The sequence below is a fragment of the Astatotilapia calliptera genome, chromosome 15, assembly GCF_964374335.1.
Source record: "Astatotilapia calliptera chromosome 15, fAstCal68.1, whole genome shotgun sequence".
Lineage (NCBI taxonomy): Eukaryota > Metazoa > Chordata > Actinopteri > Cichliformes > Cichlidae > Astatotilapia > Astatotilapia calliptera.
The window spans coordinates 8,101,812-8,129,023 of record NC_137436.1 but is presented as its reverse complement, the minus strand read 5'-3'; the positions used below and the strand labels follow the sequence as shown (position 1 = coordinate 8,129,023).

Genomic DNA, 27,212 nt, shown 5'->3' with positions numbered 1-27,212 from the left:
ACACAAATATTTGATGATTCATACGGAATTCAAAAAAAGCCACTGGGGAGTTTGGGCAAAGGGCCAAAACGATTGAGCTCATGAAGCAAAGTCACATCATTCCTTCTACACTATGTTAAGGCCAAGGAATGTCATAATTAGCAGCATCTGTCAAATCCTTGGAAACAAATCTGATTATTTTAACAATAACATCAGTAAATTCATTCAATCCAGTTTGGATTTACTTGGCCAAAAAAGTGGCTTACAGGCAGTGACAGGATGTAGAATAGGTGCAACTGTGACAGGGTTAAAATGTGAATGAATGAAAGGGCATAACTTAATAATGAAGCACGTTTTTGTAAATTTGAACATAAAGACAATGACGACATATCATTTTATCTGTACAGCAATTTGAAGAAAAATCTGACGTTTATACCCTACATTTTCAGTTTTCAGATGACAGTATGTTCATTTTTGTCATTATTAAACCTAAAGTCATAATACTCCAGCACCTGTTGCACCCCAGTAATAACCTAGTTTAAACACTGTAGAAACAGTAAAGTATATTACATGACATACCTTTTTTTGCATTAGTCTTAATACAACTTCATGCACTGATATTATTCCTGTAGCACACTTTATTTCTCACATTTCTGCAGAAATATTACCTTGTGAGAACCATAAGGTTCCAGTCAGAGACAAAAATTCATAAACGAAGCTAGATTGGGGCCTGAGCTAAAGTCCCATCGCTGATCACAATCTGTCTACAGAAAAATAGTTCAAAAATGTTCAAGTATCACAGCTGCTGACTGACAGCTGATCTTAGTTTTTACATCTTTGTCAGTTTCTCATTCGCGCTCTCAATCACGCACATCACAAGACTATACACACTCAATGCCTCAATGCCCTGCTGTGATTTCAGGACATTCACTTAAGAATCAGGGAAACCTGTGGCTATACACAGAACATACATGATGACCAAGTGTAATCATGTTCAGATACAGAAAAACAAGCTTTGCCCCACAGAGTGCAGGATGAGGGAAGAGTAATCTCTCTCAGTGATGCCCTTGCAAGATGTTTGGAGACACCATCTTTGGGAACAGTGCTCTTCTGTCACAGGAGAGGAAGAAAGGAAGAATCTAGTGCTGAGAGTTGTCCTACTGATTCAGTCCAACAGCTCTGTACTTCACCTCTCTGTTTGACCTCTCCTTCATGTCTGTGGGTGTGGAATCGTCATGTTGCATCAGGGCATCAGGCAACATCTGCAAATCAAAGGTACAAAGAATTTAAAGCACAGGACATATAATATATTTTCTTTATTCACTTGTAAATAAAATATGATCTTTCAACTTGCAATGCTTGAGCTACTATATTGAAAGTGCAATACTAAGTCTTCATAATCTGAATGAGCTTCTTGGTATGAAACAAAAATGAATAAAACAAAAACAAACAGAAAAACAGAGCAGCCTGTAGCAGCGATGAAGCCATGTGAGAAACTTGTGGAGGACTGCACCAATAAGCTGTACTCAGGTCTGCTCAATCAATTCTGTGCCAATAGCTTATTGGTGTCCTGGTTTCTCTTAAGCCTAATGGGAAAATTAATTGGTCAGTGATGCTCGAAACAGTTCTTCTTCTTGTTAACTTTTTTTTAAAATTAAAAAAAAAAAAAGACATCTTCAGAAGCTTATTGGTGCTCTCCACAAATGTCCCAGTTTCTCATTTGACCCCATGGGAAAATTACACCTCTACTTCAACATAACTGCTTAGATACTTTGAAAGTCCACAGTGATGTCTCTGTACATGCTTTCATTTACAAGAATTGATTGAAGAGTTATTCTGTAAGACTAGAGTTACACATAAAGAAGAAATATTTGAGAAGATGCATCCCACCCAGGATGTCCCGTCCCAGTCTGTAAGACACCCTCATCTTTCAAAGTCCAGCAAAAATTAAATAACTCGATTTTTTGGTAAAATGTGATGCCTCAATCTGAGATACCCCCGATGACATCATTTTGACACTGCTGAGGTTTCTTTCATAGAGCTTGCAAAGAGCCCACCAGAGCCTCAGAAGACTGTCACAAAATTTATAGAGGACATTATTCATCAAGTCAGGTTTGTAAAGACAAGATGCGCACACACACCAAGAAGTGACCAGAATGAATGACAGTCTCTGTAATTTTATCAAAAGGAAACTAAGGGAGGAAGAAGAAGGGGGTGGGGAGTAATGGGATATAAATGTAGGAACTAGTGGCTAATCAGAGAGTGGATGCCTTCTCACCTGCTCCCTGCTGGGCTGATATATCGTCTACTCTGCTTAGAGGTTTCAGTAGACCATTCTCTGAGAAGGCTAGGACAGGAACTCTGTTGTCCTCCTGCTGTTGCTGTTGCTCCTCCTCTCCTTCAGGAGGAGACAACCTGGAATGTGAAGGCAGTACAAGCACCTCTTCAAACTCCCCATTCTCCCTAAAAACCAAAAAAAAAATAACAGTGTCAGACCTGATGACATCACAAGCAGTATGGCTGTTGTATATCATGGCTGTTGACTGTACCTCTGGTCAGGATGGCTCAGTGCTGTGGTGTTGGGGTTTGGGGTGGGATCTGGTTGGCTTAAGTTGCCATTACTATTGTGTCTTGGTGTCTCAGTTGCTGCTGACGCAGCAGGAGAGGTCGGGTTCACTGATGGTGAAAGAAAATCAATCTGGTGTCAGGAACAACAACTGCAGAGGATATGTTTTGACGACAATCTGAAAGATATATTACTGCAAAAGTAATTATAAAAACGGTATATTAAATTACCTGCATTGTCTCCATTTCTGACCTTCTGGTGATGAAATGAAAAAAAGGAATTAATACTCAAAGATTGTTCAGTTGGATAGTTGTTACACTTTTGTTTACTCCATTTTCCCTCTGGTCTTTACCTTTTCAGTTGTCTCTGAACGCCGTGTTCTCTTCATGATCTCCTCAAGACGCTGGAGGGTTAGAAAAAAAGAAAAATGCTTTAATGTACACTGTACCTTGCAATTTATGCGTGTTTATAATGTGAGGTCACGTTACCTTCTTTCTCTCCAGTCGTTCAGCCTCCTCTTTCTGGAAGCGCCTCTCTCTCTCCTGCCTCAGTCGCTCTGCCTCCTCTCTCTGTCGAGCCTCTTCCTCCTCTTTCTAATGTACACAAAAGCATTTCATCTTATTAATAGGTCCATAGTGCTCCAACGTGTTCTCGCCCTCGAGTGTGTAGCAGGCATATCACAGATATACACAGGATGTACTCTCCCATTAAAGCCTGGATGCACCTGGAGCTGCAATGATGGGCTCTCAGATATAAGAGGTCTGTTTTAAAGAGCTTCAAAGTGTGATTTAGGAGGCTGGAATTGGGGCGAATACATAAGCAGTACATTTTTCTTTTGCCTGGAAAGTACAGTTTATGTTCCCTTTGAGAGTTTAGGGCAGCAGAATATATTTGGTTAGGTTTAAAAACAGACTTTTCCCTTTTGACAACATTAACCCTGCACATTGAAAAATTGTGATTCCTGCCAATCAGTGCCCTTACATTGCCAAGAAGCCTTTTACAAGCATCCATATGAAGTTTGGGAGTGAGACGTGTCTCGTAATTTGCCATAACCTGGCGCATCACTGTAGTTATGCTAAAGAGAACATCTGTGTGTGTCTCTGCATCACCATCAGGTCTGTATTTGACACCCCGGGAATGAGAACAGGCTGAAAGTTCCAGCAGCAGACCTGCTGCCATTTGTGGCAACCACATAAAAACAAAACAAGTCAACATAAACATCTGTAATCTCAGACCTGTTTCTGTAGTCTCTCTGCCTCTTCTCGCTCTTTCCGAAGTCTTTCTTCCTCTGCCTTTCTCTCCTCTTCCTCCTCCTTCTTCCTCCTCTCCTCGGCCTGGCGTTGAGCCTCCTCTTCTCTCCTTGCTCTCTCCTCTGCCTTTCGGCGAGCCAACTCCTCCTTTGCTAATCTGGTGAGACACAACCAAGTCAAAAATGATGCAGCCTTTCAGCACTACACACTCCCTCTCATGCACATGCTCACACACAGCCCAGCCTGCACACCTTGCCTGCTCCTCTTGTCGCCTGCGCTCTTCTTCCTCCCTCTCTCTCTGCTCGCGGGCCAGCCGTCGTTTCTCGGCCAGGATACGACTCGCCTCCTCCGGGTCTGTGGTGCCCGCTGAAGGCTTGTGAGCTGGTGGACTGCTTACACTCTCTAGAAGGCATCATAAAAGTTATGCTGACCAGTGTAATAAACTGTAGCTGTGAAACAGGTGAGAGATTCATAACTCACCGCTGGTTGCCGTTTGCTCATTTGAGCTCTTGTTCTGACCCAGTGGCTGAGGTCGAGGCTGAGGAGGGCTGAGGACCTGCTCATCATCCTCCTCTCCTCTGGGTGTTGAAGGGTGGGAACTCTCAGGTGTGATCCTGACAGGACGAAGATTTCCAGGATCTTCTGCCCCTGGAGACTTTAGTAACTTGGGGGTTGGAGGTCGCCCCACTGGTTTCTGTGGAGGTCTGTGAGCAAAGGAAGTATATATTTTTTTAAAAATAGTCATCATTCGAGCATATCAGCAAAATAACTTCCACGTTACATTTCAAATAAAACTGTAAAACTCAATTTCAGCTCAAAATATTCCCCATTTATCAAATGTAACTGACCTGCCAGGAGAGGGTGCTGTCACTTTACCGCTCTTTTTGATTGGGGAAGAGGAGCGCTTGCTTGGGGGCAATGAGAGAACAGGAGCAAGTGGAAGTGTCAGGTTGCTCCATGACTTCCTGACACTGTCACGGTCTTTTTGCCGCTGTTGGTTCAGGAGATACGGTAAAAACAAAAGACAACATGCACGAGTCAAAACAGGCAGTTTTTTTTTAAAACACCACCAAGTAAGGACCCAGGGAAGCAAACAACACATTATCATCAAAACTGCTCTTCCAGAAAAATGTCCTTTAATGCAACACAAAGGTAACTGGATGGTTTAGAAGGTGCCCTATAGATAGTAGCCACACAATATGATGACGAGTAACAGGGTTAGGCTTAGATTACCTCTGGCACCAAACTCAGAAACAAAATAAGAAAAAACAAAACACACTTAACAGGTCACAAAATGAAAAACAGTCTTTTTAATTTGGAGAAAAAAAAAAAAAAATCACACTGCATCCATTATCTGTACATTCTCACTGACCTTGTATGAATGACACACCAGCGGTATTCTGGAGTGGGTGAGAGTTATCAGTTCACATGCACAGTGATATGTTAGTGTGTGGGATGCACGGCATACAAGGGGCCTTCTTTCTAAGATCTTAACGGCATAATAAGCTGTCACGAAGCAGATGAACAGTGGATGCAAGTGTGTGTGATGACAGATACTCTAATCTATTGTTTATATTGTTTGATCAGAAACATAATCAATTTGAAAATGACAAAGTTGAAGAAGTAGAAGAATTAAATGTTACTCTGTGCTTGAAAAAAAATGATTTAAAAAAAAAGATTTACGTCAACACGTTCTGTAATATCAGTAGCAGGAAATAATGATGAGTTGCTTTTTGTTCACAAATATTATTTCCCAGATATTTTGTCATGAGCTGATGAAATCTACCTGTGTTGTTCCGGTTGTCCTCCTGCGCGGGGTGTTTGAAGACGAGGAAGCTGCGTCCCTGCTGAGGTTCCTCTCCTGGCTGCGACAGTGAGGCAGTGGCTGTGCCTGCAGGGCCTTGAAGGACATTGAGCCCATGGGGTGGCAGGAAACTGAGCGAGGACACACAGGCATGGCTAGGGTGATGTATAAGGTGGGAGTATACAGTGTTTTTGAAGGTATTGATTGGGGTAGTGTGAGAATTGGTAGGACACCAATAAGTGTTGGATAAAATGGATCACAGAGGAAAAAGGATCAGGAAACAAAGACAGGAATGAGAAGGAATCAAGATGAATAATAAATAAATAAATAAAAAAGGAAAGCCATGGGTTGAAGAAGCCAGCGCAGGATTGAGAGGAATGAGGAGAATATTTATGGTAGGAACAGAGAAGAAAGAAAGAAAGAATTAGTGCTACTAAAAAGTGCAAACAGCTGCGAATGTACTGCAACCATCACCTGGCACTGTCTGACAAAGACTGTCTATGTGATACAAAATAAGGATTTGGTTGGTTGATTAGGGTTAGTAAAAAAAAACGTAACACAATACGCTTAAAGATATTTAGATCAGGAACGGTTTGCCAAACCATTACTTGCTATAAAGAGTCCCAGTGTTGGAAGCATTTCTACTTTGTCACCCAGTTAGAACAAACTATAGCTATCCACACAATAGACCCAAAACCATACAAAGCAAGCAAGCACACAGAAACAAAAACATCTAAATACATGTAAGAAATGCTCTTCACCAGCTGAAGATGATGCTGAATGTATCAAAGAGGGCAGAATAGAAAAGAGTGAGTGAATTCAAGTAGTTCACCTAGAAGTTATTTCTTTCCCTTAATGTAAACAATGATGGAACACACACAAATGATCTAAAACTCCCTGCTGCTGTGACAAGGCATGGCATCAGTAGAGGAAGATTTCCTGAACAGATCACTTTATTTGTTTTGGGGGACGTATGTGCATGTGTGTCTGTGTGCGTGAGCTTTGGGTGCCTGACACACGCTGTTAAAGGAAGTTTCAGACAGTGTAATGCTTTAAGTCCAGGCAAATCAGATTAGCATCCGAAACTGCTTGGGTCAAGAGACCAAGCATAAAAGAGTATATATACTCTTTTTAATAAAACCTCTGCCTTAGATCAAGAGAATCTTGATCTAAAGAGCCAAAGGGCTTTAAATGTTTTGTTTTATAAAATCAGTGTTGCGTGTTACCTGATTGGTCTCCTGACAGACTCACTGCACTGCGGCTGCGGGCCAGATAGGAGTGTGTTGGCTGCTGCAGGCGGTTCACCATGTTGCTCTCCCATGGCGTCAGTGGAAGGCGGCGCAGTCCTGAACACACGCATGTGACATGTGAGCTTTGATAAGAGCTACAAATACAAACTACCCACTTATTTGCCTAAGCAAACAATCAAAGCAGATTATAAATTATACATATTTACTGCATTTTCCCCCTTTCCCAACACTGTCAAGCATTGCAGGTTAGAAATAAAGTGAATTTGTAAGCATGCACAGACTGCCGTGCCACACCTACACCTTCATGCATCTGTTTAATTATGAGAGGCAGCAAACACCGTGGTATGAAGAGCAAACAAAAGGGCAAAGACAAACAGTGCAAGATAAAAGGACACATGTCATTTTTAAGAAAATGATCTTCAAGAAATTTCAATTTATCTGGGAAATCATTCAAGCAAAAAGCTTTCAGTTTACCTCAGGTAGTTCGGAGAAAAAGGCTATTTTAATTAATTAATCTCCACGGCAACCTGATAAGTAAGCCAATTAAAGGAGATCCGGCACAGTATGAGACAAAACGTGCAGTGCTTTGCAGGTGTCAGCATGCAGGTCAAAGATACATCTGGGCTGAAAACTGTAGCAATAAATGGGTTTTTATATTTCTATTACTTTATATATAAAAACATTCATGTTTGAGAGTTTTTTAGAATTCACTGAGTGATGCTTCACAGTGCCTCAGTGTGCGGTGTCTTCTGATAATATAATAATGGGAACAAGAGCATAATTATAATTTTATGACTAATGTGGGTGCCAATTTTACAGCCAGGATAAAAACAGCATACAGTGTTCCCACAAAAACAAAAAGATTATCCTACTGAGGATTAGAGAAAGGGGTCACGTTAGAGGGGGGGTAGAAAAAAATCTTGATCCCTCAGATGAAATGCACAAATGCCAACACGTGTGTGCTGGACTGTGGGCATTTGTTTCAATAATCATAATGTATATTTATACATAAAAGGATATTAGATCAGCTTGTCATGTCATGGTAGGCTCTCCAAATCAAAGTTTCTCTTTTCAGAATATTACATTTAAAATTTTACACTGACAAATTTCTACAAAAGTAACAGATTATTTTACAGTTTCCAGCCCAAGATCTTTTTTGTTGCTTGCAACATAGTCGGAACAGTATAAGAGACCAAAAAAATTTCCACAAGAAACCTGTGTTTTTCTGTTGGCTGGTCTTTCCCTGATGCAGGTGGGGTTTGGACTGAGCTTTGTTTATGACAGGGGAGGAGACTGTTCTCATCTGTAAGCCTGTCAGCAGCATACAAACATCAAATGATGCATGACCCGATGGTTAGACTTCAACAATGACTTCAGTAAAAGCTCAAACTCGGAAATTTGCTTATTTGCTTTCTTGCTGATTACTTCATGCAAGGATTCATTTAGGTCTAACATCTGAAAAACAGACCAAGTCAGCAGTTTGTTAGCTTAGCTTAGCATAAGGCAAATTTTTTATTTACCGGTAGTGTTTTTCAGTTTTATTGTTCTTTTTGTCTTCATTTTAATCAAATAACTTCCTATTTTACTTTGTTCATATTTCACACCGTCTTGGGCCTGTTTAATGGTTTCTGTTTTGAAGTGTAGCTTTATTGTAAATTTGGGAAAAATTCACCTAAAAAGTATGTGTGTCCAATTAAAGGTACAGTTATTGACGTTTTTAGGCTATTTCATAAGAAAGAAATGATAAAGTACTCATAAATATACATTATATAATAAATATACAAATATACATTCATTATTATTCATTATCTTCCAAAAAATTGATGCATTCTCATAAACTTAGAATTAATCCATTTAAAATATACCCCACCATATTTGAATACAGTGACCGAGAAGGACACCTTCCTTCTGACTAATCACGCTTTACCTATCTGGCTGGAGACCGACCACATATGTAGTATGGCAAAGGCAGAAGAGAAGTTGCAGACTTTCATGCCATGGAAGGACATTGGAGGAATATGAAAACAGAATTCTTCTGACATCTAGCAGTGAAAATTTTTCTGCATTGTAATAATATTTCATCTTCTCCTGTTAAGAGTGTTATTTGATTTAAGTTTGGATTCTGGTGTTTCTCTTCCATTCTTTAACTAAGCTATGTTAACTCTCTGCTGGATTTAGCGTCATATTAACTAAATGGGAATGACACGCTACACAATACATAGTTATAACATAAAAAGTGTGTTTCAGTCACATAAACATCCCAAATCTAATTAACTAATCACAATAAAACAATGAGTGCTTTACAGCCTGTCACAAGAGACTACTTCATAACAATGGCAAATTATACAAGATGGAGTCAAAAGCTGACCATTGCCAGTGGATGTAATGAACTGTATTTGTGTGTGTATATTTATTACCTCGATCTGGTGAGTGCAGGAGTGTGGCAGAGGAGCAAGAGAGGCGCTTGGTAATGACAGGGTCTGTATGCTTGGATAAATTCATTGTGGACACTGAGCGCCTATCAGCATCTAGAATACAAAAACAACAACAACAAAAAAAACATGACAAATGCATATCAGTTTTATATTGAATTGGTGAAATTTAAGGAGAGAAAAAGGGGAAGAAAGAGAGCTGAAGTCAGTCATCTCTCTGGGTTTCTCTATTTTGGTTAATTCAGGTTAGGTATGAAAAACTACCAACTTGTTGCTAAGACAGGAAAGATATTTAAAAACAGATTAGTGCTAAATGGGTCTTATGTCCTCTAAAATAAAACTAAAATGGCTTGAGTAAATGATCCTGTGCCTGGGGATATAACTTTACGTCACACGTGAACTGCTACATGCGAGTGAAATAGCAAAACTACATGTCGTGCCATTCACACTGGCCTACATGAAAACTAAAGAGAATGAGCTAACACAGTGCTGAACAGTTACAGTGCTAAAGCCAGCGTTCTAACGCCAGCCAGCTAACCCACACAGTGCTTTTATATTCACATTGGGATGTCATTCCGTATCTGTAGTAGAGACTGAAAGCACTCTGCATGTGCTCCAGTCCAGCAAGGTCGAGTGGATAGAGGAAAGCTGACTCGACAAAACCTGGGCCAGGAGGGGAAAGGACAATGGCAGAGAAAACAAAGAGTGTAGAGCAGGTAGAGAGCGAGCCGAGAGTGGGAGGGAGAGAGAGAGAGTTTGAATTTGAGAGCAAGGGGGGGGGAGAGAAAGAGAGAGAGGCAGAGAAGGGTGTGAATATGCAGTAACAACAGAGGGCAGCGGATCTGAAAAGTTCAAATATAAACATGGCAGAACAATACTGACACGCAGAGGCAGGCAGACATATTTATACAAGAGAGGCACTGACAGAGACACGCATCAGGTGTATGAGCACCAATGCAGAGGGGGAAAAAATGGCTGTACAACTGACTATGTCTATGGTGTGTTGTGCTGTGTGTTAACAGGTATTGTGTTATATATGTGATATATGTAAGAGTACCAGCTGTTGTGCAGGGAGTGTTTGTCTGCAGAGTTCCTCCCCAAGACCAACGGTTGGCCTTCTGTCTGGTTTTCTGGCTCTTCTCCATAGTCCTGCGAATCACTGCCTCATGACGAGCCTACAGTCAAAACAACGAGAACATCAATGGCAAAAAAACAAACAGCCATCCGACATACCAAGTGCTAAGCAAATTCTCTCTCTTCATTTCTTCTGAATGAATGGAGTGCTTTGACTGCACCCAAAGTAGCAATACATGGCAGATAGAATGAAAGAAATGCCAACCTATGTGCTGGTGCTAAAGCTAAAGCTGAGGAACCATAGACACTTTCTAGGCTGTAGAAATTGGAGTCCACTGAAAGTTGAGGTACGGTGGGCATCTGGTGGCCCAGTAGCAGTAGTAGTAGTTTCCCTGTTCTCCTACAGTCCTTGTTTCTAAATTTATAACGTTCCTATAAAATGAAGACTTAGATCCAAACCTAATTTCCTACTAAGATGTAACTCTTTACTCGTTGAAAGCCTACTGAGAGTAACCATTGAAGCGGTTTGAACTGAGTGCTTTCTGTCATATTTCAGGCCTGCTTATAAAATAAAATGACTGAGTGCATCAAAAGTTAGCTACCCTTTGACATCTCAGCTATATACTGAGATGTCAAACCTCATACAGGTGAGGTTGTCAAATATCATCTTTATGGAGTAAAAAGTTAAAAACCTACTGTATCAATAGAAAAAAAAACTATCCAGATTTATTATTACTATTTATGCAAAGTCATCAACATGTGCTGCTACAGTGTCATGTTACAGATCTTTGACACATCAATGTTCTAGTTCACTAAATCAACAACTTAATTAGAACGTCAAATCGCTGTAAAGTTAATTACTGCTGGACAGGAAATCTATGACTACTTCACAGATCTGCAATTTTTCTTTACATTTTTTTATACGAGAAAAGGAGTGGTTAAACACACAAATACAGTATCCATGTCCCCCCATCCTCCCTGGATGGGTGTTTCAGAAAAAACTTGGAAGCAGGTGGCAGGTAAGAGGTTAGCCTTTGTGTGTTCACGAGTGTAACACTCAGGATGCACAGTTGTGAACGAGGGGAGCATCAGTACCCTGTCTTCCTCTATTTTTTGCCGACGTTTCTCCTCCACGGCAGCCCGTCTCTTTTCCTCCTTTACCCGCTGCTCCTCCAGCTTTTTCTTTCTCTCCTCAACGTGTTTCTCATAGTGCTGCCTGGCTCGTTCCTCACGGGCCTGCCACTGGGCCTCCTTGGCAGCTGGCGCATGTAAACATGATAAACAATTTGTTTGAAAAAAGAAAACAAAAACAGGCAACTTGCACACAGCACGAAAAGGCTTATAGCAGTAATGTGATGTGTCAGCTGTGGATCATATGAGAAAGCTTTAGCTCTCAACACAACGCAAACGCCTCAGCCCCTTACTTGGGACCAGAGGTGCGACCAGTGTACAACAGTGTGAAAAAAAACCCACACTTAAAACATGAATAAATAGGCAATGACTTCCAAAAAGCCATCTGTTGTATTATATTGGTTATACTGACACACACACACACACACACACACACCCTCTAATATCCAAAACACCAGCCTTTCTGAAAGCTGTCCCATGGACTGTCCCATTATGTAACACGGAATCCATGGCAACAGGCCGCCTGGCTTGAACCTAGCCTTTATGTAACAGCCAGAGAAACTGGCACTTCACCACAGCTACCAACCAAGTTCAGTCACAATATGTTGTGGGAAAGACAAAAAAAAAAAAAACACCCAAAAAAAGATAACTTTTATTCTTTTCTCTGTCAAACTCACAAGAACGCTCACCATTCTGTTTTTCACGCTCCTCCCGGCGCTCACGGGCCAACCTAAGTCTCTCGTCAATCTTGTTGAAGAGCAGCGAGTCTGCAGCACAAACAACAGTGAAGAATGTTAAAGGCCTGACATAAAACAGTCAATGCTGAGACACGGTACAAACTAATCTCATTGAAATATATGGTAAATGGTAAATGTCCTTAAGGACCCCAAAGCGCTTCACACTACATTCAGTCATTCACCCATTCACACACACATTCACACACTGTAATGTATGTGGGACTCACCTGTTTTGGTGCCAGCATTGTTACTGGGGCTGTTGCTGTTGGTGGTGCGACTAGGTGTAGGAGTGGGTGTAGGGGTCAGGCTGGGAGTGTAGGTCTGCCCAGAGCCTGCAGAGCTGGGACGGGTGGTTGAAGACACGGTGCCATCCTCTGACTTAAAGTGAGAGTACGATGCTGCAAAGAAGGACAAACAAGTGTCACATAATAAAACAACAAAAGAAGAGACAAAGTGGGAGAAAAGAGATACAGAAAAATACAAGATAATAATTGCACATTAGGAAGCACCATCAGAAAGACTTTCCACAGCTCCTCACCCAGAGCTGTAATAAATGTTTTCCCACTAAATAAAACCCATTCAACAACACTTCAACTGAACATTGTGTGTAGAACAAACTGCTGCTTAAAATAAAAATGAACATATTCAACCAAATGCTTAAGAAATAGCAGTTTACCATCAAAAAATTTCAAATGCATCAAAAATCTCTGCAGGTGGTCTCCCCGGCATTTTCAGGCTTTGCTGAGTTGCTTAACAGAAAAACAAAATGCAATAAAACAATATGCACTTCACTGTCTTCCTGCTATTCATAGATGTGGCCATGAAGTTGCAGTGTTTCCACCAAGCTCACAGCTAGGCTATTGATTAATTGCACCATAGGGTGACTCAGCGCTTTCAGGTTAGCTTCCTGGACACAGAGCGTTATACTGGCTCTGATGCAGATGAACCAGACACATAAATTTACACGGGTAGGATTAGAAAAATTGTATACTATTAATAAATACTGTAGGTGTACTAAGCAAGCATTCAACACAGTCCTTTCCTGTGTGTGGTGATAAGAGAGAGACTCCTCAGTCTCCACAGAGACCAACCTGTCCCACAAACCCAAAGACCAAAATAAATCATCCCCCCTGACTAATCTGATAAACTGAAAAAGATGGACTCCACTTTAATTATCACAGCCATCATGCCCTATTCTACACAAGTCTCTCTATCACCTATTTCTTTTCTTTACAGAAAGAGGACAGGATGGAGTACAAGTTTCATATCTAGAGTTACAGATGGAAATCTGTGTCTCAATGAATTTTATAGTTACCGGTACATAACATTAAGAGTAAACACTGAATCATTTCTCAACATCCTGGCTTTTTTGATTGATTTCATGCTACTATTTCCTTCCAGGCTTGTTTACAGTACTGCGAAAGTGTCTCATTTCTTTATATTTAGTTTCCAAGCAGCCAAACTTGTCTGTGGTCTTGAAGTGGTCTTCTCCAGACTTTCTGAAGGTCTTTTTAAGTTGTTTTTTGCTTTTTTGTTTTGGGTTTTTCCACTCGTTCCCTCCAGTTCTATTACCTGGTCATTTTAGAGGTTTGTGTGTCTGCCTGTTAAGGCACTTAACACTGACCTATGAATCGTTCAGTTTTAAAATCAATTTAAAGTTGTATCTTTGGGGACTTTGTTACTACCAGCTGGTAACAAAAACACTCTGTTCCTCTTTATTTTAATCTATAAAAAATAAAAGCTCATAACAGTCTGACAGGCATAATTGAATATTTTTGCACTAATAAGGTGATTCAAAAACTGCTATTAGTCAAAAAGCTTCGCAGCTTTTTGTGCAGTGAGGACAAAAGAAGTGGCAGGCCTTAAAACAACAACAATAACAACAATGAAAAAACCTACACTAGATTAACAACAGCTGAAAATTACAAAAAAGCTTGCACAAACCTAATACTGTATTTCCATTTATGTCTGCATGTGTTCTCTTGACTCACTGCAACAATTCCCCATTTTCCTAGCAAAATGTAAGGGCATGAGGTGTGGCTTAAGAGTTGATAAAGATTTGATCAAGGACTGAGAAAAAAATTGAACCTTCTTCCTCCTAAAAGGTAAAAGAGAACATCAGTCTGAACACAACAAGTTCCACTAACTACTACTTTCAAATGCCGTTTTTCATTTGCAAGCTGATCAGTTTTAGTATATTAGAAACAGTTTCCTCCTTTCACTTTATTCTCACTGTACTTGGTAATTTATGATATTTTGTTTTGCAGAAAGTCTTATGAATCTAAACTGTCACTAACGTCTCCATCCAAACACCTCGAGAGGTTTTTAGGGTGAATCACAAAGACCAAGGATGTGAGGGCATAGCTGCAGACGGATTGTATGTCACAGTCTATGGAACATCTACAGAGGTGTGTACACAAGCATTCATAGGTCTGCCCTGCCTCGGGTAGACTGGCATTGGAAGTGGTTTAATATAGGCTATTGTTATGAGAGGAAAGGCTGGACTGGGCCACGTAAAAACAAGTCTGGTCTGTTTATTCTCTTCCCCTGAAATCCCTTTCCTCAAACAAAAGATTCAGTTTATTGAATGATGAGGATAATACACTGAAGTCAGATACTTAACGAGACATACGTGAATGGGCTTTTGGGTAAACAAAAAAGATGGCTTAAATGAGATGAAGTCAAGTCTGAATGAAAGGCCAGGAGCTCCTGCAAATGCATTAAAAGGAGAAGTAATGAGCCTTTTCATTTATACAAGTTGACTTCAAGTTTCATGTTGTGATGGAGTGGGCGTTTTAATGATCCGAGTGGACTACCGCACAATGAGCCAGTAGGCGACTGTCAAAGACCACAACCAGTTTCTTTAATTTGACAGCTTAAATTTATGCACTTCACTTTAATCAGCTGGGAATACTTAAAACTACATAATAAGAAATAACACTTCTTAAAAAAGTCAAGACAAGAGAGAGACACTTTCATCCCATGTGAAATTAAATAACATTAGCAACTCCTCCAGGGTGTACCGCGCCTCTCGCACCCAAACTGTAAGTAGAACAGTCATCTGTAGGAATAAGTATGAAAAGATTAACAATTGGTCGGTTTAATCAATTAACCACACTCTCACAGAAATATTCAGAATACAAAGAAGAAGAGAAAAGAGGATTGCCTCTTAAACTATTAAAAAATTACTGGAATAAAGGAACTGAAATTTTGACATTAACAATGTGGCCCATATTTACACAACTTGATTTACCTCATAAATATTTACTGTAACTCCGAGCTAGATGTCCTTCAGAGCATTTGCAGATAAAAGTAAATGGAGAACGAATGCATTCCTTCAATTCCTATACTTTGAAAAAGGTGCATGCATGTTGTACAATATAGTTACGAAAAGCAGTTAAAGCCTTTTACTTATAACAATCAGTGGAATTTGATAACCAGACAAAATTGATCTCCACATCTCTGGTTCATACATCTTCTCATTGTTTCCTTTGTTCAAAACATTTTTCCAGATGACGCAGTGTCATGATAACATCGCAAATCTGCACTGTCTGTGTTTTTTCAGCTGAAAATATTACAGAAAAAATACTAATATGTTGGACTTGTGCAGCTTATATCCTCTTACTGCGTCTCACAGACTCACCCATCTGTTGTAGAGGTCATAAACCGACAAACCTCAAATAACAGCGAGCATATTTGCTTGTGAGCAATAGACAGCAGCTTAACAGCCTTCGCAAACACACCAAAGTCAGTTTCATGTGTGACATAATTCCACTTCCCAGTAATAAATGTCTGGCTACACTCATGTCCACCACCTTTTGCTACACTTTTATATAAGATTCTTTCATATTTTCAACCAACTGTTAACCAGGAACATAAGAATCTACACATACTAAGCCTGAAGTCCTACAAAAGTCTAGATTCAAAAGATTAGGACAGATGTACAAAATATTTTGGTTTCACTCCAGCTGACGTGATTTTAAGCAATGTCTTTATGAGTATGAGTTCTTAGTGTTTAAATTCATATTAGGCTAACACATATCCTTTTGAATCTTTGGTAAATGACCTGTATTTGTATAGCGCTTTAATTAGTCCCTAAGGACCCCAGCCCATTTGAAGCCCATTTAGAAAAAAAAAAGAACATGGATCATCTGAACTGACAGCAAACACCTCGTATTAAAACTGACACTATGGCAATGGTTTGATCTCAAATGAAATATTCGAGGACAAAGCCAAATCCAAAGCATACTGATGCTGGTGCTTTTGTAGTCCTGTTCATTCCCAATTAAGTACCTTGTACTAGATGAGTGTGGATTTGGCAGCAAAAGTTTAGGACACAGGTGACCCAATAGCTCAGAGGCTATGGTGCTAACCAAAAGGGCTAAAAAAAACCCCCAAACTTGCAGCTAAGTCCCATATTTCAACTCCTAGCAAACAGGACCATTGCTGCAAGTCAGTCTTGTCACTTCCTTTCTTTTGTACGCTGTTTCAATAGTTTAAATAAAGGCAAAACAAAATTCTGGGTTTAAGGCTTTACCTGGATTGTGGTTCATAATTCCAAGATTGCACCTGCTGAGCTCTTGGCAAGCATCCCACTCTGACTAGTCGAATCGGAGGACCAGAAACCACATTCCTACTTCTTGAAAGCATCTTTCACTGAAAAGAGTGACCCAATGAAATCCATGTTGCAGTGAGGTGGAGGGGGGGCAAAGAGGGCAGTCAAAAGAAATCCATCCAAAACTCAACTGTTTCCAGAGTAAGAAAAAATGGGAAGTGAAAACGAGAGGGTGAGAGAAAGAGTGAGAGGTCAGCTGTGGTCGGTGTCACTGCTGCTGAGAGCCAGTGTGTGAGACAGGTTGTGGCAGCTCTCCAAACCCCATCCTTTTGTCCATGTGTATGCATGTATATTTGTGTAACAAGAGTATGTGTGTAACAGAGAGTGAGACGTGAGAGTGTCACCGTTTAATCTGCCCGCCCCTCCCTCCGTTCTGTTGCTTGCATGTATGTGTGTATGTGCATGCACGCTCCCCACCCCCAATCTATCTGCATTCATTGCCAGTCAGATTAAATGGTCAGAGTTAGCGATTAATGCTCCGCTGTCCAGGCCAGCGGATAGCACGCTGTACGGCTCCTTTCCTTCCCTTCAGCCTGAGAGGATTAGCTGCTGCTAATGCTAAGCTAAACTGTAAGCCCCAACCACCAGAGGAAAAAAAAAAAGGGGGGGGGGGGGGCAGGGATGGGAGTGTTCCTTTATAGCTCTAGGAGAGGCACTCAGGCCTGGGTAACAGGTGCAAGAACGCTGGCTTCTGCTGCAGGGCCAAGCTGCAAATCAGATCATGAGAGGAAAACTCTGTCATTTAAAACTGGAAAATTTTGAATGTTCCCATCTTCAAAAGTTTTTAAAAAATTTTTGTTAGTACAAATTTTTGCTCGACAAATTTTCACTGACAATAGAGCAGGGGTGTCAAACTCAAATACACAATGGGCCAAAATTCAAAACTGGAACAAAGTCGCAGGCTAACGTTAATATTTATTGAAATATATTTATTCCTCCAGATATAAGAATGAATCTTTTCTTATGGACTCAAACACGTTTTGCTGAAAAACTGAATATGGAACAAGCAAAACTTAATACTAAACAATATATATATTAGCTGTATAATACCAGTAGGCCAGCTCTAATAGTAATTTGGTATGGCTTCGCGGGCCAAATGTAATTAGTCCGCGGGCCTAGAGTATGCATACAAACCAATGCCCTCAAATAAAGTCATCTTGTTTACTATTAACAATCAATGGCAAATGAAAATCCACACACTTCTTATAGCTCCATCAACCATTTGACTTGTACATGAGTAATTAAGTCCATACCATTACTGAGAAATTACAGGCTAAGGTCAAAGTAGAAAGAACTATTTGAGACAAAACAAATCAGTTTAGTCTAACAGTCGTGTGTTGAATCAGTCCAATCAACAGCACCCACCATGTCTTCATAATAAAGATAACTGTGAAAAAAAGCAGCTCCTTCACAATTTCAGACTTCACAGTAAACCCAGCAGTTTTCTCTCCTTCCACCTGTTTCAATCATATCTTACATGTATGTTTGCTCCATGATGCAACTACACATCCCTCAGCATGAGATGGTTGGATTCAAACAGGAAATGCAATTATCTAGAAATGAAACTAGCCACTTTGTCTTGTTCCTTATATATAATGTGGCATATGCATGATTTGTAGAGTCAGTCTGTAATACTACACTACTTGAAGAAAACCATCTAGCTTTGTTCTTTCTACTAAAAAACACTGGTCACAGCATCATCTCAACATTAGATAAGGCATGAAATTAAATCTAACACTATATCTTTCTGAATTGTGTGAAAAGGGAAAGCTAACGTGTGGCACATTTATGCCTGCTCCAACTGTAATAGCATCCCGACTGCTCTGCTTACTAATGCATTTAGATCACATGTACAGTGAGCCGCACCTCCATTCTCATCTGCAGTCCTTGAGTCAATCTTGCCCTGTCAGCTGATTTTCACTCACACAAACAGTAAAACTGTGCTTCCTCATCACACCTGTCAGGCGCCTGTCTCTGGATGGCTGCGCTTCACAGTTTTAGAGGAGTTTTCCTTTGTAAAAGCAAACTGTGCACAAATCAAACAATTACTACATATTGCTAGGGGTATCAACTCCTACCTCTTTATTCAACATCATTAGCCTTGCATGTAGACACATTTGTCTTTAATGGACCACATTTTCAGATCTTTCTTTAAACTGCTGCGACTCTCTGGAGTCTGGTTAAACATCTCTGTGCCCCAAGAGCTTCTCTGCCCCAGATAATGCTCGCTCTCGCTCTCACACACACACACACACACACACACACACACACACACACACACACACACTCTCTCTAACATTTTTGTCAGCGCAAACATCACAGTATTTAAGGGAGAAAATGTAGTTTACACTGCTCTCATTTTCTTTTCTCATTTTCATCCATACCTTTTGTCTTTCTCTTGCAAGCATCTCTTCGTCTCTGTACCTCCTCCTCCTCAGTGATGGTGAAAAGTGCTGGGATAGCTGAACGGTTACCTCGCTTCCTCAGCCTCCACTTCCCTTGCAAACACCCACCTCCACCTCCTCTTTCCCCACGTCCTTTACTATCTGGCATTGCCTACCCTGTTGCTAACCCTTGAGCCCCAGCCTAACTCACCCAACCCCGTCCCATCCCACCCTGTGATGCTGGGTGAGGATGGGAGGTGGGGGAAGAGGTCTGTCCTGAATGCCAGAGGATGATGATGGACGAGGTCACCCCTAAAAGCCACCTTCTCTAAGACGTAGGTAGCTAATAGCTAGTGCTAACAGCAATTTTCTTCAGGTTGCTGCTCTGACTTTAAGACAGCAGGAAGAAGCGACAGAGAGAAGAAGAAACATGAGTAAGGAGATAGGGGAAAAAAGGCGGTGGAGATGGAGGAAAGTAAATGTGGTGGATGAAGGAGAGCGTGGAAGAGACAAACAGAGCAGCTCATTGAGCCAAGTCCATACTCCCTGCAATGGCATAGAGAGAGTAAAACAGAGTGAGTGAGTCTCTTGTAGGATGAGCTCTTGCAGTCTGGCTTAGAAAAGAAGACTTAATCCACAAGACTGGCTTGGTTGAGAGCTGTAAGGATTGTGCTTCTTTTGACTCCCGAGATGCCGCCTCTGCTGTCACTACTTTTACTGCATTCCTTTTTCTCCTGCTTCAGCTCTCCCTTGCTAGGTCTATTGTGTGAATGCAAACTTGTCAGAAGAATCATATCACCCAGGCAGTGACTGCACAGAGCACACACACACACACAAACACAGAGTAACTGAGGAGAGCGGGGTTTGTTAAAATATTCAGTGCGAATCCAGTGGTGGAAGTTGAGCCGGTGCTGGCAAAGGGTTTCCCTGACAACAGCAGCACATGGACCAGTGACGCATGGGAAGTGAGAGAGCAGAGGACGGACACGCTTTAATGTGCTGTACACAGTCACACACACAACTAGGGATGCACACACCAAATCAAATATTGCAGTACAGGAGCTGCTTCTGTGAAAGGGGTGTGTACAGAGAGCACATGGTATATAGCCCCACCCCACCATCCACTTAAAGAGCCATCAGCCATTTAGGATGCCACGGCGATGTACGATGAGCGAGAACATTCATATGTTGCTGCAGCTTCACAAGAATGCAGAAGGAACAACACGCAGCACATCAATATTTAACCAAGGAGCATTATTGTAGTTGCACTGCATCTACAATAATGTTGCAGTGCAACTTTATTGTTGCTTGGCTCTGTAGCCAAATTCAGAACCTTTAAAAGGTGACACAATATGGCAGATGCAATGAAAGGGAGGGTGAAATAAAAGGGGGAGTATTTCAAACTTTGAAGGCCTGGATAGTAACAGTACAAACACCAGGCTCAACTTGTATTACTGTTAATGCATCCTTGAGCTAAACTAATATGGAGATTAGAGAAACAAGTGCGATAGCTTGCATGCTGTGAAAAGCAACATAGCCACTAAAGTTACAACTCCACTGTTTCTTTTACTTTATATGTACATAAGAAAAAGCATTAAGTATTTCCTAAAATAATTCCAAACCACTACCTTTTCCACTATTCCTTTACTATATAAAGGAATTCAGGACAAGTCCTGCTGTCTCATCTCCTCAGAGAGCTCACACTTCACAAACGCACACATTCATGAAAGAGCAATCTGATCTTTGTCCCTGCAGGAGAGAGCAATGCTGTAATTCTACACTCAGACTTTAACCTGATAGGATGGGTAACACACCCTTCTCACACCTACTGAATGTGTGTGTTAGACACAGACATTTGAAGAGAATGGACATTTGAATACAGTAAAATGAAACCAAGAAAAAAAAAGATTTCGTTTATTGTTAAGTTTAATTGCTAACCCTGGGTCTGACATGTTGGGGGTCCTGAATGACATAATGTTTGACATAGTGTACAATTAAAGTATAACAGCCGAGTTGTATGCAAATTTAACCCAGAAGTATTGAGTTAAATTTCTAGAAAATCCCATAATGTGTGATGGATGGCCAAACTGACAGCGAATCTGGGAAAACACCGCAATCACCCACAGAAGTAACTTTTTGTGCAGGCAGAATGCAGGGCAACTCATGAACAAAGCAGCAAAAAGGATGATTTGGGAAGCAGGTAGTAATGACAGGAGATAAACCACATCTTAGGAACTTATTTTCTGATTGGATCAAAGCTGCAGTACCTCTTTATAAATACAGAGTTAACAACATGTATTAATTAATCTGTGCAGTGTTACAATGCATGGATTAGAGGTAATTGGCAGTAATTTTTTTGTGAGCTGCAAAATAAATTTAAAATATGAATTCTTTCTTTTAGTGTCTCATCCTCTGTATCTGTATGTATGACTCTTGGTGGCTTTAGTTGCTGTCTAACTGCAGGTCAAGCTAGGTCAAAGCAGGGGACATTTGTGGAACAGCTGAGCTTAATGCTATGTAATCCTAAAGTAAGTAATCTCAACTCATTCAAATCAATAAAAGGTCACGCCCACCGTGCACCCATTCTGCCTACGATATAGTTGTCAGGGCTGCTTGTGTCGCAGTACGTGAACATAATCACTCTTACTGTAATTCATACAGCAATAATTCTTTGCATACTTAACTGGGTTCCAGGTCTTTATAAAAGCACTGGAATACTGTTTATGCAACTTTCTGTGTGCTATAAGGGACTCTCACACCTATCCAAACCCTTCATCTAAACTAATCTGCTTTTTATACATTTTCAAGGAAAACTGAGTGAAGGTGGTGACCTTTGCCTGGATGCACTGTGGATTAACATGAACAGATACTTTTAACTTCTGAAGGCAGCTTTATATAAGGGACACACATTTAAATGAACACTAAATCACTGGGATTTTTGCTTTCCACAATAATTAATTAATAATACACCACACATCTTTAAGCTTTTCATGTATTTTGAAATTTTCTTTTTTTGAGACCTGGAAAGTAAATGTACCCATGTCTAAAGCACTTTGGTCAGCATTTGTTTTTTCAGCGCACTATTGCCTTTAAATAAAATAGATGCAATAGTCAAAAGAATAAAGTTAAAACATTTTTCATAGTGCATAATAAAAAATTTTTTCATTTCCAAAAAATTCTTAATTCACTGGACAGAAAAAAGTATCGATTTTTTCATGCTAGTATCGATCTGATACCAACACTTAGGGTTGGTCCAGATACTATCGATGTTTGGGTCGATCCGCCCACCTCTAGTTATTACAGCTCTGCCATTAGGAGTGAATGGGAATCACCTGCTATATCGTTACTATTTGAGGAGTGGCTAAAAGTGAAGCAAAGGGGTGTAAGATACGGGAGATCTCTGCCCTTTGGCAGCCAAAAAACCCAACATACTTTACATACTTTTACAAGATCACTGATAGGTGACATTTCCGGAACTGACAGGCGTACAGTTTGTATGTGTTGTATTATTTCTCCAAAGACATTATACACACATTGACCTACAAGATAAAAATGCACTTACAAGGCGACGTGGCCATTTTAAGTTGTAAAAATGAATAACGAGAGTATAAATGATCATGTTTGGGGTATTAATAAGCCAACTCAAAGTTCAAAAGAATATATAAATCCACCTGTGAGAGCCAGAGAACAAAGCTGTAGCCTAAAGACATATTCTATCTATGCCATCCCGAAAACAACCTGCGGCTCATTTTCATTAATTCACCTGTCACGTCAGCTGAAGGTGGATTTCGACGAAGTGACAAATTGTAAGCAACAGGTGTCTGCCGAAGCTCAAAATGTCTACCAGCTACAACACAGACTCACAAAAAAGGGGTAAAACATAAATAAATAAATAAATAAGTATTACAGCAGCTTACGTAACAAGTCGTGTTTGGTAAACGTAAAGTAACCGGTTGGGTGAGTTGGTTGATAGTTAATCCCACTCCCGTGACCGACCGGCTCCGAGTCTCTCTTTAGCTCAGAGTCAGTGTTCAAAAACAGACCCACTCAAGCACCCTTCAGTACTTCACACAACTGTTATTCCCCCTTAAGAAGAAGAAGAAAAAAGTTTTGTCAAAGTAAAGTTTCCTGTTGGTGACAACTCACCTTGGGACTCCGGAGGAGATGTGTCGCTGCCATCCTGGTCCGCCATTTCTCCTGACGTCAGCTGAGAGGGATCAGCGGCAGGAACCCGAGGGAATGATCCTGAGACACACCGGGACCGGGGCCCCTCCCACGGACAGGTGGAGGGGACAACGAAGACCAGTATCAGATCAGCAAAACAAACTAGAAACTAGTAAAAGTTACATGAATGTGTAATGAGTAAACTTTAAACTACGCGACTTAATTTAATTCGGACTGCATAAACCTCACATAGATCCTGGGCAACATATAAATAAACCTTTAATTGAAAAAAGTTTTTTTTTTTTTTTTTAAAGTAAATCCACCTGAACTTACCCTGAGTTTAAAAGGAGAGGTTTAGAAGGCAGAAAGAGGCGCAAGCGAAACAGGGTGCTTAAGATGAAGTGTTATACTGACATCTGGTGGCGGTAAGGCAAAGTGTTGCTCGATAAATGTTGAAGATAAAGCACACGCTGTTATTCCAGACCTGTCATAGCTAGTCAACGTAGAATTTATGTTTTCAGTCAAACTTACACCATAATACTTTTCACATGTCTAATCAGTCATCCGACTAATCAGAAGACACCATATTAAGAGTTGGTATGGAGAAAAAAATAATGAAATCTGAGGCTTTTTGGTCCGCTTTTCTACGTTGTAGAACATAAAGAAATGAAAGATATGACAAAAATTACTTTAATAGCTGAAGATTCTGGCTTCCTGCATTTTGAATGTGGGTTTATTTACCTTATTTTTGTTACAGCCTAATTTAGTCTTTGAGGTTAATAAAATAAATAAAAGTCGCATTATTTTCATTACAAACAGTTTTATGTATCACACATCTGGAAACAGCTATGCCTTTTAAACTGGCAAAACACAAATCCAGTGTTTTCTTCTTGTGTGCACAACAAATATACGGCACTGCCAGCAGAGGGAGGCCTCGTCTTACATTACAAATATTTGATTCATTAAAATTCTGTGTTTTTGTATGCGTTTAGAGCTCTCTCGTTAGGTTTTACTGATATATCAATAAATAATTATAAATCACACGGTCAAACTAACTGCAATTTTATGTCTGGATAATTATACCTGAACATTAGTAGATATTTTTCAATTAAGCCGCATTTTTTGAGTCATTAAAAAAAATTAAACAAAAAAAAAAATGCAAAGGCAGACTCATTTCATAATCACAACATGAATAAAACACTTCTAACCAGCCCCGCTCTATTTGAGGCTTTTCTGTTCATGGCTGAATCCATGCCAGTCTCTGCTCATATCGCTGCTATTTAACAGACTGTGCCGGCTTAGCCCCCTCTCTGGACCCTCAGTAAAGTGCCTGCTGATTGGTGCGCAGAAAACAGCAACCATGGCAACCAGCTGTTTGGCAGTTTCTCTGTTGGAGGAGATGTGGAGGGGGCGCGGCTGGGGGGGCACATTAGCCTATAGGTATAATCACATACTGACAGACAGACATATAAACACACACTGCAGCATCATTCTTTCCAGCTATCTGGTAGCTATATTTATCCAAAAGGTTTGACCCAAGACGCTCAACAGCCGGTTTTTGTTTTCAGTCTACCACACAAAGGCACCACATGCATCTCTTAAATTACTGTTGAAGTCATGATGTCTGATTTATTTAGCTTGTGTCCTGCTTTTCTCAGAGACCTGAAAAGCCAGTATGGGTGGTGTTCAGGGTCATGTGTGTTTGACTGTGTTCACATGTGTATGACAAAAGCACCTCAAATTGTTTAACCTTCAGATTCTCACTACATAGAAAAAGGACTCTGGTTGCTCATTCACATGCATGCCGCTTCCCTAAAGAGCGAGGGACATAAAGGATTGGGTACGTATGTCTGCGTGACCTAAATGTGGACAAGATTTGAAGCGACTGGTTCATTCTAGACGTTCACACTTAGAGATGCTGATCCTCTGTTGATTAATTCTCATGGCTCTTCATCCACGGCTGTAATCAGCTAAGGGTGGCTGCTGGGAAATAAGTAGATCGAGGAACCGATTAATGCAGAGGACAAGCTTTTGCCTGCCATTTTGATTCATTTGTAGTCCTGTGCGTTTGTGTGTGGATATAGAGCCAGTAACATCAGGGTGGGAGTCAGATCACTTTCTTGATTAATAAATTTGATTTAAGCGGAAGAATCAACAATCCAGAACAAACAGAAGACCCATAAAGACCCATGGTTTTTGATATTTCTTTATTTTCTGCCACATAAGCGACAGTCAACATAAAATCTGAAAAACACGTCATCTACTGCTTTTGTTTACGTTTCAAAATTGACTTTGCCTAATTAAAATTGTGTAACCCAGTGAAACTAGCACACACAAGTCCTTACACGGACCTTGAATGTTCAACATTTGACAGAACGGTTTGACTTATAGTGACGATATATGTTTTTGATGGTCCTTTGACAAGGACAACTTCACTTAACCCAAGCTCCTTTGAATTAGTCATCATGCCACAACACTGTGCTACTTTTCCATTTGTATTTACAACCGAATGAGTCACTAAATAATGAGATACTGGTAACTGCAGTTCTGAGTACAGGTGAAGTCAGTGTTGCACTTCTACGAAGTGCTGAGAATCTGGGATGTTATGAGGTAAACAATGCAAAAGCTGCATAAGTTTATTTCAAACCAGTTGGCAGAGAAATGCTCCTGTGTTGAGGATAGTAACACATCACAACCTACAAAAAACTTAACAGATTAGCAATGGACACTCATAGCTTAGCTGTGAATTTTCACACAGCTCCCATAATTATTTTCTTGTTTGTAGCACTGCTGTGATTTTTTTTCCAAAGGTTATTGTTTGAAACCTGTTGGTTGTAAAGTGTCAGACAGGAAATCCATTATCACAGAGAGGGGCTATGATGTCATATAGCTCCTTGGTTGTGCTTGAAACAACTACTTTATGTGGCATGTATTTACCTGTTTAACACAGATAATACATAATGTATAAACATTTCTTTACTTAAGTGAGAATCGACTTATACAATGTTTATAGAAAGCAGTCTTTGTCCCAGGAAAGGCTCTTACAAACCTTAACGAACTTTTTAAAAATGTAAATAAAAACAGAATGCAGTAAACTGAATATCTCACAAATCCATATTTTATTTACAACAGAACATAGACAACACATTAACTATTTAAACTGAGAAAATGCACTATTTTCATTTTATGATTGCAGGCAAGTAATTTTAGCAGCCAGACTCTTCTACTGTTCTTATATGCAAAGCCTTCCCTGAAAAAGACATCGTCTGGACCTGCGTATACTTTGCAGCTTTCATAGCGCCCTTTCAGATGTGCAAGTTGCCAATTCCATAGGCACTGATGCACTTCCATGGGGAATAAGCACTTTAACATTAATGACAGGAAGTAACCAAAAAAAAAAAAAAACCCTGAAAACTGAGACAGGGCAATACAGTTGGCATGAGGAAATGAAGAACTTAGTATCAGAGTCCAGCCTGAGGGTCATGACAAATAATAAAAGAGACACCACTTGGACCAAAGCATACAAAATTATTAACCAAATAAAGTAGAAAACTGTAGTACTCCATGAGGTTTGCTAATCAGTGTTCTTGGTGTATCAGTATCTGGATGGGTTACTGAATGCTAAGAATGCCTAATGTTGTATAGAATAAAATCTAAAACAATCAGGCCAAAGCTAACCGAACAAATAACACAATGAATTGTCTCCCTGAATGGAGAAGAGCTGAAACAGTCAGCTCTTAAATGCTTCAAGGAGACTGGTCAGGTGCTTTCAGTTGCACTGATTAACCCCGCCTACCAGGAACTTGCAAGACAACTCACAGGGACA

The 27,212-nt window shown here is 40.3% G+C and overlaps 1 protein-coding gene across 16 annotated transcripts; it reads right to left on the bottom strand.

The window, feature by feature from the left end:
* Positions 1 to 350: 350 nt before the first annotated feature.
* map7b (microtubule-associated protein 7b) lies at positions 351 to 23,504 on the bottom strand. Of its 16 annotated transcripts, none has more exons than XM_026194730.2 (20): positions 23,369 to 23,504; positions 12,451 to 12,621; positions 12,176 to 12,253; positions 11,451 to 11,614; positions 10,339 to 10,456; positions 9,843 to 9,944; positions 9,267 to 9,377; positions 8,065 to 8,160; positions 6,826 to 6,945; positions 5,582 to 5,754; positions 4,644 to 4,786; positions 4,276 to 4,499; positions 4,047 to 4,197; positions 3,781 to 3,952; positions 3,034 to 3,138; positions 2,898 to 2,948; positions 2,776 to 2,800; positions 2,529 to 2,655; positions 2,258 to 2,442; positions 351 to 1,241 (listed from the first exon to the last, which is right to left on the bottom strand). In XM_026194730.2, exons 1-20 carry the CDS (start codon positions 23,412 to 23,414, stop codon positions 1,231 to 1,233), a joined length of 2,373 nt encoding a protein of 790 aa, XP_026050515.2. In that variant the 5' UTR covers positions 23,415 to 23,504; the 3' UTR covers positions 351 to 1,230. The 16 variants fall into 16 exon arrangements, with proteins under 16 accessions (XP_026050515.2, XP_080146049.1, XP_026050513.2 ...); XM_080289923.1 differs by lacking the exon at positions 23,369 to 23,504 and adding an exon at positions 19,223 to 19,411 and having other exon boundaries at positions 2,776 to 2,797; XM_026194728.2 differs by lacking the exon at positions 23,369 to 23,504 and adding an exon at positions 19,223 to 19,406.
* Between the last annotated feature and the right edge of the window lie 3,708 nt (positions 23,505 to 27,212).